We start from the raw sequence: 15482 nt of genomic DNA, 5'->3' as shown, positions 1-15482 counted from the left end.
TGCCATGAGCTCCCATTCCCTGCTTTATATGTAGTGTCTGACGGACATATATCTGGTGATACCCTGTGTAAATTGTGATTTTGCACAGGACACTGGGATGGAAAACTTTTTTGGCATTTTTTGGTTGATTATCTCATTTCCTCAAAACTATATATATACAGGTTGTATGTCCATTTACAGTAGCCTTACATGTCAACAGACTGACTGACTTCCTGCTTTCTCTCATGAGCAATGTCTTAATTTAGCATTAATTCTGGCATTTTCTTTATTTATTACAGATCAGGTCCACTGGATACATAATGTGTACTTAAGTCACCTTTTATAAGGTCATCTCTATGTCTGGTGCAACCATGATTAGAAAATGAACAGTAGCAATTCATCAGCCTGGTGTGCAATGTGAGCAGTTTTGGAATAGCCTACCCTTATGGTTACACATTTGAATTGAAAATGTAGCTATGCAACGGTCAGGTAATGACTATGTTATTTTTGTCCAAGTAGCAGACTCTTTATATTACTCTATATCTAATTACCTCTGTTAATTAGTAAAGTAACACACTATGGAGAAGTCCAATGAGAACACATGTTTTTAAGCTTTATGTGTATTGCACCAGCAAACTGTAACATTGGTGCAAAAATAAGGTGAAGAAAGAAGTCTGAGATGGACTCCAAAAATATGGGAATGCAGTTCAAATTCTGGATAGAAACTAAAGAGCTGTAAAGAGTCAGTAGAAATCAGAAGTGGGTCCTAAAGAGAGCCATGGGGTACCCCAGCAGAGAGCGTGGTATCATTTTCTCAGGAGCACTTTATCAGCAAAGTAAGAAGAGAATCAAGCAGAAGGATGCTAGAGCCTCAAATGACACGAACAGAGTGATTCCCTGCATTGAAATCAATTAAGTATGAGAGACAAAGTAAGAAGAAAATGGTAAACAAAATAGATGGAGAACCAAAAATATGGGGCAGATTCACAAAAAAGAAATACAAGTAATGATATCAATAGAAATGTTTTTGAAAAAAGAACAAGATATGAGTCCTGACAAAAGGTCATCGGTTAATGCATGTAAAGAATGGAAAAGAATCCAAACTGGTGACTGGGATGAGAATCATTATAACAGGAAGAGCCAATATATTAGACGTGCAAAATTCAGTTAAAATATAAGGAAAACGTGTTATGTATGATAGGCAACAAGTTTATGCATGTTTCCGTTATCTTAAGTTATTGCATAATGTAACAATATTTTATAGGATCAGCACTTTTCCTTGAAATAAAGTCTCTATTTCTTGTTTTGTTGAAATGCTGCAGAAAAAGCAGAACATTTCATTTGTTTCTATAGTGTGAATGTCAAGGTTTGTGACATTAGAGGAGGGTAAACATTGTCCTAGGAAGCAATTTCTTATGATATAAGCACTGAAACACAGGAAGAGACCTAGGCCAACAACAACTTCCAAAGACCAAGGTCTTTCCAAACATGGCTCTTCTAAATGTTTCTATGAAACCCCAATACAGTAATTCATATGTATAGTTTGATTCTTACAAAACCATTCCACAACTATCCATAACATTTATACACATCCATAACATTTATTCATACACTGTTATACTGTATGAATAAATAATGAATAAATCAGTTTGGAACTCCATTAACAATAATGAAACAGTGACTGTGATGCATACTCCAATGGTAATTAATTAAAAAATAAACATCTGACCAATGTTAAAAGTAAAATCATTATTTATGCTGAACACAATTTAATGACGAGAATAAACCCTAGTTACCATAGATCTCTAACACATGGATACAGTAAATCACTATGGAAACACTTCAGAACTCTGAAATTATTTAAATGAGAAGGTATGAGAGTAAATTTAAATACCTTTCAGTATCGAGTTCACAAAGGCTCACTTCAGATGGCTGACAAAAGGGTATTCAATATCAGTGGATTATAATGCCAGAGGAAATCACAAAAGAACATTACTTATCACCAAGAAAAGCTAATGGTTATCAGCGTGTTCCACACTGTGAAGTTGAACTAAAAAGCCGACTAGACTTGGAGAAGATATTCAGCATGTGTGGACATCATTAATCAATTCTGTTAATCGTGTTCATGCTTGTTGGATGGTGGCTCCTGTCTTGCTGTGCCCTTCAATACTGGCCTGCCCTCTGTTGTCAGATTAAGCTGCTAGTTGTCCTGTTAAGGGATCTATATATTCCCCGTGCCTCGTGGCTGATATCCACTAAGCTTGTTTTTGGGAGGTTATCAGTTGCTACTGGTTGTTCTTGCAGGTTGCTGGAGGCAGTGATTATTGTCTGTCTTAAACTGCCACATATTCACAACTGGTGACTACAGTGTTTTTCCACTTACATGGCTACACCTCATTTTAATTCAGTATACGGAATGTTTATTACATTTTTTGTTGTCCATTCCATTCATGGACTCTTGGGATCTATGCCAAAGTGCCTCACTGCTAGTTCTCACAAATTCTAACAAGTCTCTCTAAAGAAAAAATTGAAAAATGCCATTTCCCAGCCTCGGTATACTTTACACAAAGCTACGCATCATTTGAAATATTTAACTTAAATTTTAAAACCTTTAATTTTTCAGACATGCTTATTGAACATACTTTAATTCAAGGTAATGACTTGAAATAGGTACCAAAACAATTGGCTGTTATATTTGATTAAATAAGGAAAATTGTAATTTGGTGTAACCTGATTGCAGTTACACAAGGATTTCAAATGTTATTCTGACTGATAGCAATTTAAATACCTAATTTATTTAACTTTTAGCACATAAAATACATCTTACAAATGTATATGTAAGTGCAGAACATGAGACTATGCAGGGTGAAAAGGGTGGTACATATCTGCTGCCTTACAGTATCTTACAGTTGCCTTACTACTTTTTACTATGCATTTAAATAGTTGAAAACAAAAACCTATCAAAGACAACAAAATCAGGGCTCCAATGCTTTTTCCAGGTAGCAAATATACATCACTTGGTAACAATGTACAGTACAGTTAACATGTGGCAACTAGCTTGCATACGTACAATAGTAGTGATAAGTCTGACAGAATAGACAATTTGATATTAAATTTAAATGTTATCATGTAAGATCTTTATTGGAAAATTTAAGTGGAGCAGCAATGGGGCACTTTGGGATAAACCCCCTACCAAGGGGCACCACTCAATAATGTCCCCTAGAAATTTTGACTTGGTCAACATTTGTGTAAATACAAGAGGTATCATATGATTAAAACGCAATCATCTAGTTAATCACAGGGTTTCCAGTGAATAATCACAATTTTTATTTGCTGAAAGGAACCCATAATTAAAATGGTTTTCAATTTCAAAACATAGAAAAATGTTTTAAATACAAGGAAAACACAAAAACAAAAATGCAACACTTTGGCCAAGCACATCAGTGGGTTCAGTGTATGAGGTGAGACAATTATGTTGAAAGGAACACATACTTGGGGTTAAATATGGTGGCGCATGATTGTTGGTATGGGCGTGTTTTGCCCCACAGGTCCTAGAACTCTAGCTATGGTCAATGGAATCATAAACTCCAGCAATTACCAAAACATTTTTAAAAGATAAAAATAAAAACTGTCCTCCTCCAGGAAGTTCAAATGTAATCACAAATGGATCTTTCAGGGAGACAATGATCCAAAGTATACTTCAAAATAAAGCAAGGTGTTGCTGACAAAGCTGGAATGTCTTATATGGATGTTGCATGACAAAGTGTTTTCCATGAGGTCGAAATAGTTTCCAATGGCTTGGCTAGAAATTGAAAGAACCACTGTTTATAAAGCACTGAACTCTTCACTCCAGCATGAGGTACAAACATGAGACACCTCACAGTGCAAGGAGGGCATCATCAGAGAATACACCAGTAGTAAGAAGATTGAGGTGTGTATGTGGGGGTTCACTGTTATTTACATTAAAGTGCTGTCCCTGCACTGTTGAACTTAAAGCTCCATCACCAGGACTCCTCAGATTTGGAGACTTACAAAGGAGCATCTTATCAACAGCCAGAACACCTTGTCCAAAATATGAGCAAAAACATATGTTTTACAGTCTTCCCTTTTACTTAAGTGACAATTCCTTTCATTTTAAACCCAGCAGGAGATGAAACTATTGAAATGGATTTATGTGCTTCTGAGAAGGTTGAACTCATGTGGATTTTCCCTGTGTGAGTGTGTGTGTGTGTGTGCATATCTGTGCATGTGCATGTGTGTGTGTACGCATGTGTGTGTATGTGTGTGCGCTGTTGAGGGTGGTGGGAGAGAGGTATCAGCATCGGCTATATGCAAACTTATCAATAAGTAAACAGAGCATTTATGAGCTTCGGCTCATGCATTGGATGCAGTGGTATTTTACAAGCATTTGCTTAACCCAGAACTGTAAATTAAATCTGTTTAAAACTAAATAAAAACTGTTTAACATGGCAAATTCATTCCCTTGTCTAACACAACACTTTGATCACATTTCTTTTTGGGGTACTTAAAAGAAATAATAAATCAATAAAATAAATAAGAAGAGATCGCCCTTCCTCTGATCTGTTGATATACTAACACTTTCACAGTATCACTGTTCATCTTGTGATCAGAAGAGCTAATTCTCCATCTTTGGCCTTTGGGAATTTCTGTTTCTGTGATTTTCTGTCGCGATATGTCAGCATGCACAGTAAGCCATCCCCTAACCGCTCCCTATTTTTTTTTATTTTTAACATGGGCTGATCCCCTGTGAAGTGAGATCCCTTCTTCAGAGGCAAAGTACTACTAAATTACAGCTATTTCAGGGAGGTTGAGAGTTTTGTAGAATATAGTAGTCTCTGTTACTGTGAGGTTAGGCCACATGAACAGCAATTGAAGTCACTGTCACTGTCTATTGGTTATGCTACTTTGTCAAATCTGTCAGAGGTAGGCAATCTTGATGATGACATCAGAGTATTTCCATGAAAATGCACTCTAAAAATCATGTTCATGCATTCTTGTGAGAAGTGGTCAGACCATCGGACCCAATGGCTCTGGAGCCGAGTACTGGGAGGACCTTTGTTACTAGTTATGATTCTTCAGAAATGTTACAGATATGATAATACTGAATGCTGGGGTTTAACTAGGAGAGTTGAAACTGCTCAATTGACTGATACGGAGATCTGGTCCCATTTTGAAATGACATTAGTTACTAACAAGTCACATCCACCATTTTTGATTTTGCAAGATATTTGTTCCTCACATGCGAGCAGGGCCAGAATAACATGAGCCTATTGGGGCACACACAAAAAGGAACTCAATAAAATTAAATAATTATACATCAATGACAGTACACAATAATTCTCATTTGAATAAAAAAGTATTATTGTTTTGTGGTGAGTGATATGAAGTGGCCAATAACTTAAAAAAATCTTCCTGGACAGACGAATATTTAGCACATTCTATACACTTCTGTATAAGTGAATGCTTATTTGTTTATATTTCTATTATTATCACTATTTTTATATTCTCTCATATTGCTCATTCTGTTTTAATTATTGAGTTGTATGATGCTCTCTGTAGGGGAGGTCATTGCACTAGCCCTCTTGGGTTTTTTAACCTCTCATGCACATTTTCTATTACAGTAATGACAGTATAATTCAACAAAACATGAATTTATATTTGTTTGCAAATAATCTAAATAAATAAAACATTCTAAATAAAAAAAGAAGTCATTAGTGGCAGGTAGCAAGTGAGTGCAAGTGACCACTAGGATTAAATTAGCCTTAACTTGCTTGCCTTGCTTAGCAATGGATCGACCAATTAGAGCAGCACAATAGAAACTAAAGAAATAAAAGGATGGGAGGTACCCATCTTTCAAAAAGAATTCAATTTATAGCTTTTAAAGCACTGTCATGGGATAGCATCAGCTTGGTACAGGTTAAGGTAACTGTTAGCCACAGCACCACTTATGCACCAATGGCAGGCAAGTAACAGAAGCAGCAGTTGCACCACACCTTCCTGCTGTGCAACCAGTAAGGTATAATCTGTAGGCTGGCTAGTCTGCTAACTAGCCCAGGTGCATTTCCAAAGCGACATGCAAGTAGGAACTTCAGTGTTTGGAAATACCCAATGTTGCATACTTTGGAAAACTGGCAACATGTTTATTGTTACCTGCTTTAATATATCTTATCTTTGGACGGAGACTGTGCTCTAATTAGCTAGTTACTTGTTCTGTCTTGCTCTCAATCTCATGGCAAGTTTTCCAAGAGCTAGCCAGCAGTAGGTAAAGTTGCTATTGACTTGTTAGATATGTTTACAGTAGCTGGTAGCTAACATTTAAAACAAGTTTATCTAGTCACATTTTTTGTCACACAAAGGATGTGAATAATTTTGGAGGGCACTGTATCATCTTGACATATTGCCATTATTTGACCTTTGTCAGTACATTTTAAATCTAAACAGTAAATAGAATGCTTGGTTCCCTCAAACAATTAGAGAGCAAATGATATTCATGGTGTAGATGCAAAATGATAAATGTTCAATAAACTGCCCAATTACTCATGATTGATTTATCAATTCATCAAGGGTTTATAAAATTATCTCGTATGTAACCTATATTTAAATGTGGAGATTCCACATTATCAAGCAACTGTATACTTAGGAGTGAAATACTTGCACAGTCAATTGTGTCTAAAACTGCAGAAACTGGTTGCTGATCAATTATAATTTCATTTAAATTGATATTACAATTTTTGTAATATCAACTCTAAATATAGGACTTTTTGTTTCGGCATAACAAAGCTTACAATACATAAAAAAAATTTCTCAAATTTTTACTTCTCTGTGGATGACATCAGACCTGACAAATTTAGAACAAATAGAAAGCCAAGGGTTTGTATTTGCAATAGACATTAGGTGCATTCAACTGTACAAATGTTGGTTCTACAAGAATCAAAATTATACCAATTGGTATTTAGCTTATAATATTAATTCTTTGCCTCTTGCTTGCCGTTCTGCTTAGACACAAATGTGGGCTGATGACACAGTTCTTTATGCACTTCCAAAGAACTGACAAGAACTAGGAAATGCACTGACAGCAGGTATGGCCCTTGCACCTAACTGGATGACCCTACCATGTCTTCATTGGAATGCACGTTATATATAGATTATAAGTTATAAAATTAAGCATGTTCTTTCCAAAATGATTAACTGAAGCATCAGCAATTTCTACAGGAAAGGGGGAAACTTAAGTTGGTGTCTGCTTTGAGGTACCATGGCATTATTTTAGATTCTAATAAAACAAACAAACAAACATGATATTAAAGTGATCGCAAATCGCATCGACTGGAAATGTTAGGCTTATAAGATGCTATTTAACAAATGATTCAGCAAACTTTCGTCCATCGATTATCTAATAAGTAGTTATCTATTGCCGGACAAGCTGGTTTCAAACCGCTGCAACAGAATTCAGGCCTATTTGTACACACACATTTTAGATAGCAAGTCTCAAACATCACCATCAATGTAACATTAATGTCACAATGTTTTCTCCTGCACAACGTTGGGAGAATCCACCCCTTCCTTATCCAAGAGACTACTCAGTTGCTAGTGCATTACCTTGTAATCTTTCATTTACAGTACTGTAGTGCCTGACTGGCCAGTTCCATCAGGCAGCTGCAACTGGTCTAGAATGCTGCTACCCACCTGGCCTTAAACCTGCCTAAATTCACACATGCCACGTCACTTTCAAGCACCCTATACCTGGTCACTTGTGGCTGCCTGTATTCAAATCAGTTATCTCACAGTGACAGACCAAGCTGCAAATAATATTTCCCTTTCAGATAACGCCCCTTCAGACAATGACTACACCGCACACTCCAAACTAGACCTCTCTATTCGGCATATTCTCAGCAGCAGGCTGTCCCATCTCCCAGCAGCCATTGCTCATGGCCCTGACTCCTCTCTTCTCTCTGCCCTGTGGAAAGATCTTCCCCAATCAATCAGGAAGGGAGGTTCACTGGCTGTTTCCCACAAATACATAAAAACGCACCTTTTCAAACTACACCTCAATGTTTTTATTTAACAAAAAATGAATCCTCCTCTCCTTTATCTCACTGGTCTTGAGGCAGGAACCTTGCCAGAGGGATTTCTATTGTAATCTCTAGCTCTTGCGGTGTTTGTTTAGCATGGGGTTAAAACTAAACATTGCTGATTTGATTCTTGAGGTTGGACACTTGATCAAGGTACTTCTGAATTGCTTCAGTATATATCCAGCTGTATAAATGGATTGCATGTAAAATGCAAGTTGTGTAAGTCACTCTGGGTAAGATGCCTGTAATGTAAAGTCATGTGCTAAATGACCAAATTGTAATTGTTTGCAATTTTTACCTGAGTCTGACGAGATTCTGACATTGCACAGATGGTTTATTGATCTTAAAAATATTGCATGGCTTGGCCCTCCTCCAGTAAGCGTTCATTAAGCAGAAATAAAAAAGTAAATGGACAACAAGGGTGACCACAGCAGGTGACTGTGTAGTGACCTTCAGGCAAAGCAAATGTAGCTAGAGTGTATTTGCAACAGAAGCTTGTCATTTTTGGACCACACTCCCTGTGGGCCTAGGGAACTGTGCCAGTTATCATCCTGTTAAAAATAAGCTGAAAATATGTCTCAAAAATCAATGCTGTCTACATAAAATTTCATTTTTATGGATTGTTTTCTCCAAGTATCCATAGGTATCACTGTCCCTTTTCAACCAGACATAAATAAATAAGCATACATTTTTTCATTTCATTCGTCTTATAATAAAATGCAATATGGGTCATATAGATTTTTTTTTCTTCATTTTTTACATTTTATTGTATGATAGCTTCTGGAATTACTGCTGACTTTGTCATGTTATTGGTTTTCGCCTGCCTAGAGACTACAGATGAAATTAACTTCCCTCTCTGCTAAATTCCCTAAATAAATGAAAAAATATATATTTCAATGTAAAAACAATTACTTAATCACACACATCTAGTAATTTAATATTAATATGAATAGCTATGCATTACTGTTGAAAGTTAGTCTATATAATTTAGCTAGCCAAGGATGGAAAATGAGTATCACTTTTCACTTTTGCAGGTAGTGTACAGTATGAACATGCAAATGCGTGCCTCCACACTCACATTTTAATGTATCACTCATGTTCATTGTTTCATGTAAGTTCAGATAGCTGCATCATTTATGAAAAACACTTCAGTTAATTCTGAAATGTGTGCACAAAATACCGTATTATATTCTTCCTATTCAGTCATCTCCTGTACAGCTTCAACCCAGCCTAATGCCAGAGACTGTCAGCAAATCTCCTCCAGTAGTTATATTTTACAATGCCCAACTGTGCAGCCTCCTCTGTTCAGTATAAATGTATACATAAGCACAGTGTTTCCCCTTGTAGCAAATGGGAAAAAAAGATAAATAATTTAAAACTGTGCAAAGGGAAACACAGGAAAGAACAACTGACGTGCCCATCATCAGGGAAACATTACACCTCGGAAATCGACCATCCGAGAGTATAGTCACAGTTTTTTATTTTCTTTTCTGAAAGCACAGACAGCTATTGAAATGATAAAAGTTATTTAGCTAGTTACATATTTGCTAACTATCATGTTAAATTCTAAATTTTAAGTTTAGGCACCCTTTAGGCTTATTACATGAGTCAATGTTTAAATATGTGGTTCTAAAAAACACGCAATATAGTATGAGCCTGTTGTAGTAAAGAACAACACAATAGTTTCATTATTTACCAGGAATTCTCATATTAAATTACACAAAATCAATAGGTGCACATGTATTTTGTATAAGGTACTGAAAGTTAATGTCATGATATTCTACATTACTGAATATTCAGAAAACAATAAAAATGAACAATCCGGGAGATTTTCTTCAGAGCAGCGGCTTACAATACAGTAAGTTACCCAGTAGACATTGCCCAATTTTCCAAGACACTGGCTCTCACCTAGCCTAATTTGAGAAGGCTTTCCCTTAAAAAAAATCCTTTCTGTGCAGCATCCTTTTATTAGATCCCATTGTGTGTGATCAATATAGTGTGGGTTTTAGCAATAAATAAATAAATAACTACATACCTGCTGCTTAGGGGTATGGGAGCTAATTTACTGCAGATTCGAGCACATTCAGGGACTTAGGAGGTAGTCAGAAGTTTACTGCCAAGTCCTTCTTTCTTGTGAAACACTGGTGCAACCCCATTAATCAAACATGGCCGTTTCCCCTCCAGGACTATCCCTATATGCACTTTCAGAAACTTTCAGGCTACTTTTACAGCATCTGATTATGTGGCTTGATACCTGCAAAATGTTTTAATGCAAAAAAAGAAAAATATCAGATACATGACCTCCCCAAAAGCATCTACACATCCAATTTTGTGTCCCAGTATCTCCCGAATAAAACAATAAGGCTGAGCTGACTTGAGCTCAGTTTAGAGAACAGCACTTTCTATATTCAAAACCAAAAGAAAATATTTCATACTTTTCATATGGCACGTGGATGTTCTATTTTCTGCGACAAACACCAATCACACTCATGAATTAGCCCGATGACTGCATTCATTGATGGAATAGGAACAATTTGAAAAAAATGCAAGATGTGGTGCCTTCAAAATCAGAAAATCTAAACAACCAGACATTCAAGAAAACAGCTTGAGAATAAATAAAATTCAAGAAATAAAAGTCAGCATTTAAAATAAAGACATGCAAGCCTTAAACCACCGCGGAAAATACCTTCATCTTCATCACCATCGTTATCAGACAAATCCTCGCCCTGTTTTTTGGCATGGGCCCCTACAATTGGAAGAAGGGAAGACACAAAAGAACACAAGAAAATTCAAAATAGCATGATTGATAACAAAAAGAGTGGGAAGAGAAGAAATACCAAAGTACAGCAGGATACTGCAGCCTCAAATTAAATTACACCACAAGAGAGAGAAAGCTGTCACAGTAGGCCATTGTGTATTGACATAACAGTTCTGTACCTACAAATGTATGCACAAAGTACTTTATATTAAAGTCAACATATGCATATACCATAATTAAATATAACAGAAACTAAGCAATTCCATAAAAAAAAAAAATAATAAAAAATCTTCCTCAAATATATATTCATACCAGTACATTAAACGAAAATATTTACACACTTATACAGCTTAAATATATATTAAACAAATAAATAAATATGTTGTACTGGCATCTTTGATTTGAACTTTTCATACATTGATTGTTTACACGTGGGTGTAATCACAGTAATACAATATTTATTAAATGCCACATTAGATAAGATCATCTCTGGGTTGATATTAATATTACATGTTCTACACTAGAAAAGTTGAAAAGCACATATTGTTGGAAACCGTAAACCCAGCAGCACAGCAAGTTGAATTATTTCAAATAAAAGATACCAATGCTTGCAACACTTCTGATGAAACCCAAAACCACTTCTTTTTTTTTGTCAAGTTAATTAAATAGGTTTCTATTCATGCTAATACATATAATATTAGAATAACATCTGAGTAAATATGTCCCAGGTTATGTCAGTATAGAACAAGGAAGACATTAAACATGAATCTTAAAATTAGCATTGCCTGACATTAAAAACCCAAAGTAAAAAAATAAATAAATAAATAAACTAAACTAAATTTCATCTTTAAAGAATATTCAAAATATTGTTGGTTAAATATTTATATGAACTAAAGCTCCTGAAACCAATTCACTTACTCAAGAATGCTTGAATAGTATAGAAAAAAAAACATTAAATGAGCATATTAACATTTGAAAATGGTATTAGATAATGATGGTAAAACTTTTTCATTTGAGCACCTTCTATGTTCATTTGGATGAATAACTTTATCTACAGTACAAATGCCTGTTGGAATGCTTTTTTCTAATTTGATTCCTTTTATTTTAAGTTGTTTAGCAGGTACCTTAATGCAGGGGGTCTAAAATGGCTCATTATTTTCATGTTAGGTCCCATGACTGGGATTCTGACACCTCCTCTCAATCCTGACTATGAGGTATTAAAGAGAAAACCAACATAATAAAGTGTCTTAGTAAAGTTCTGGGCCACCACGAGCCACCAGAACAGCTTCAATGCACCTTGGCATAGATTCTACAAGCCCCTGGAACTACTGGAAGGATGGAACACCAACACCATATTGCCTCATTTGGTGTTTTGATGTTGGTGGCAAGGAGTGCTGTCTCACGCCAATCCAAAATCTCCCATAGGTGTTGAGAAGTGGCCATAACATATGATTCACATCATTTTCATACTAATCAAACCATTCAGTGACCCCTCGTGCCCTATGGATAGGGGCATTGTCACCCTGGAAGAGTCCGCTCCAGTCAGGATAGAAACATTTCATCATAAGATAACTAACGTTTGACTAACTTTGTACTGGTTTTTACAGTGACCCTTCTCTCTAAGATGACAAGTGGACCCAAACCATGTCAGGAAAATGCCCCCCACAGCATAACAGAGCCACCGGACCCACCCATTCTTTAATTTTAACTTTCTTTGTAATGCAGGTCTATGTACTGCAACCCTACTATAATATCCCTCTCTCTGTAGTTGTCGACAGACTGTTCTTACTGACACAGTCTGATCATGTCCTGCATTGACATTCTCAGTCACCTGAGGAAGAGTTGCCCTTCTGTTTTTCCTAACATATCGCACTAATGCACAAGCATTATGGTCATCGAATATGTGCTTTCGACCACAATTTCCGACCCCATTAACTGATGTCTTTCCCATAGAACTAAATGCAGATGTCACTTTCGTCAATGTTCCGATATCGAAACACTGGCCAGTTAAGCAGTCTTTGTGACTGAAGCTCCTGCCATCCGTGCCCCAATAATGAACCCTCTTTCAAGTCACTTAGATCTTTCCCTCTTACCATCTTGATCCAAAATCGAGGTATTCACAATGGTATCCACAATGCCATTTTAGCATTGTGAATGACAATGGCAATTCCTAAATGTGGAACTGCTGCAGACAGGTCTGATACAGCTAGCATGTCTGCTAATTCACGCTGAGCTGCACTGTCATTTCATATTAATATAAATTTGGATCTGTATTGCATGTTGTTATTTTAATCGAAAATGCTCACATACAATATCCGCTAACGCTCTGAATCACAGACTATCAGTGACAGTTTCAAATAATATCAAATTTTATATGACAAAGTACATTTTCAGAAGTAGCAACTGCTGACAAAATGTAAGATAGTGAAATATTATCTGGTGCCTGAAACTTTTTACTGTATTCATGTACAACTTCTTTTATTGCTGTTTCTTGACAACAAAACAAATACAATGGCCTTATTTAACCTATTGTATCACTTTGAAAAAAATACTACAACCCTTTGAGAAGAATCCTTGTTACATAGGGAATTTGAAACATTTGCATTCATGAGAAACAGCAAGCATCAAAAGGGAAGTCAAATGGAGAGCGTTTCTGTGTGGGTCTGTTTTGCCTTTGGATGTGTTTGCGACTTACAGCACTTTTTTCTCTCTGTACATTATTTATTTATTTATTTATTTATTTATTATTCATTCATGTTTTTTCTTGCATTGGTCCCAAGTACTGTCCAAAATACATTTGAACTTTCACCCCTCTTTCAACCTGTAAAACAAGTGGCCACATAAGAGGCTTGTGCCCTTGTGTGGACCTGAGACACAGAGCCAGTGTATGTTGGGTGGAGTGGGGTTGGGTGTGTGGGTGTAGTAGGAAAGCCATATTGTATGGAAATTATTAAATGTGCTGCATTGACCCTCTGACAGAATGTCGTTTAAATGCTGTAAATACACAAGAATCATCTGTGTGGACAGTGGCTGTGTTCACTGAATATCAAGTATTTTTGATTCAGTCCGAAAATGACTCAGGGCGGCAATAAGATGACAAAGTTAAATAATACGCAGGTCAGAAGAGTCAACAGGGTTGTGTTGTTAAATATGCTTAATATTTAACAACACAACCAACTGAGACATTCTTGCATGCACCTCTAGTCCATGTTTTCTATTGCCTTCACTCTTGCATTTTCTCTGACATTGAAAATGCTGCAATTCCAATTAATTTCTATCCATCCATGTTCAACAGAGGTGAGGTTAACAAACAGCTTACAGAGGACACATTGGAAGAATGACTGAAAATACTACTAAGAAGGTTCAGGAGACTGTAATCCTTTGGTAAAGGACAGCCAAAACTCACAGAGCCTCAGCTGCCCAAGCATAAAATGTCTTGCAGCCAATGTTATTATAGTTTTTTTTTTTTTATGAGAAGAAAAAGGACAGCTCTTACACAGTGATGGAGCAGCAATGGAGCAATCAAATCAAGCCCCCTCCTCCATTTGTTCCGTCATCAAAAGCAAGACTACAGAAATGGGATACAGCAAGAGCACAAGCTGACAGGCAAATAAAAATGGCTCTATCACAAAGTCAGAGCCCCTTTCCAAAGCCCCTTCTCCGAGTCTCCATACAGAACCACAGGCTGAGGTACACTGGCCGAGCAAGCAGTTTCAGTAAGTAATAACATGGGGATTACTTTGGAAAACACAGAACAGATCTCTCAGAAGAAAATATATGTTATTTTTTTCCACTAAAGCTGACTTCAATATGAGACAAAACTGCTAGATAATTGGCAATCTTTAGTAGTATAAATGTAATCAAGACAGCAGAGTCTTAATATGCCACTCAAGTACCCCGGAGGAACACTTTTCCTGTTTTTCTCTGTCAGCTGATGCCACAATACTTTGCAGTTTCGCTGCGCAAAAGCCTTATCCAGGGCAAAATCTTAATTGCATCATCAGGTAAAATCAAGGGATACATTCATGTAAACTGAGCTCTGAGTGTAGTGGGACATCTTTCCCGGATAAGTAAGATCTTGCTTTTTCTTATGAAGCATTAGCTTCCACTGGCTGTGGTTTGCTGTCACTAGCACTGCCATCCATGGCATGTTGTACAAAACAGCTCTTTATCAAAAACAAGGGACCTTGTCTTTGTACCCTACCCGCTTGATACGGGCGCAGCTTGTTTGTGGTCTGGCCGCAGCTCTTCGGTGCACCACTTTTCCTCTCACAGTTCCATAGACCCAACACCAGCCAGGGCTGGACATAGTCAGCTGTCTAAAGCCATTTCCACACTGCTTAGACAGTGCCTAACAGACTGGGATGGCAAAGTCGTTTTCCTGGCTCTGGCACAAAGAGGCGATTCCCCTTAAAAATGTGGCCGTATTTTGAGTCTAATTGAACAATCTGCCCTTTTTCTGTCATAGAAAGCATTGCAGGGACACAAGAGTTTATGGGCCTTAGTTTAAGGACACGGAGTTGGCAAACAAAAGTACTAGCACAGATAAAAAATGACAGAATTGGAAAACTGTTAAAAGAGTGTTTCTTCAAGATGGAATTGTTTGCTCTTGTGTCACCGGACATAAAATGCATCTTGAATCATCACTTGGACTA

At 36.8% G+C, this 15482-nt stretch overlaps 1 protein-coding gene across 3 annotated transcripts in view; it reads right to left on the bottom strand.

Annotated features, from left to right (window-relative positions):
* Positions 1-15482, bottom strand: part of nlgn3a (neuroligin 3a) — a 208625-nt gene that overhangs the window by 117599 nt on the left and 75544 nt on the right. For 2 of the 3 annotated variants that reach the window (XM_035410161.1, XM_035410162.1), the window contains one exon: positions 10756-10815. The exons of the other annotated variant lie outside the window; for it this stretch is intronic. In XM_035410161.1, the coding sequence (XP_035266052.1) occupies positions 10756-10815 (60 nt within the window). The remainder of the gene's footprint in view (positions 1-10755; positions 10816-15482) is intronic. 3 annotated transcript variants of the gene reach the window in all.

Source organism: Anguilla anguilla, chromosome 3 (assembly GCF_013347855.1).
Source record: "Anguilla anguilla isolate fAngAng1 chromosome 3, fAngAng1.pri, whole genome shotgun sequence".
Classification (NCBI taxonomy): domain Eukaryota; kingdom Metazoa; phylum Chordata; class Actinopteri; order Anguilliformes; family Anguillidae; genus Anguilla; species Anguilla anguilla.
This window is presented reverse-complemented; position numbering and strand designations above follow the sequence as displayed.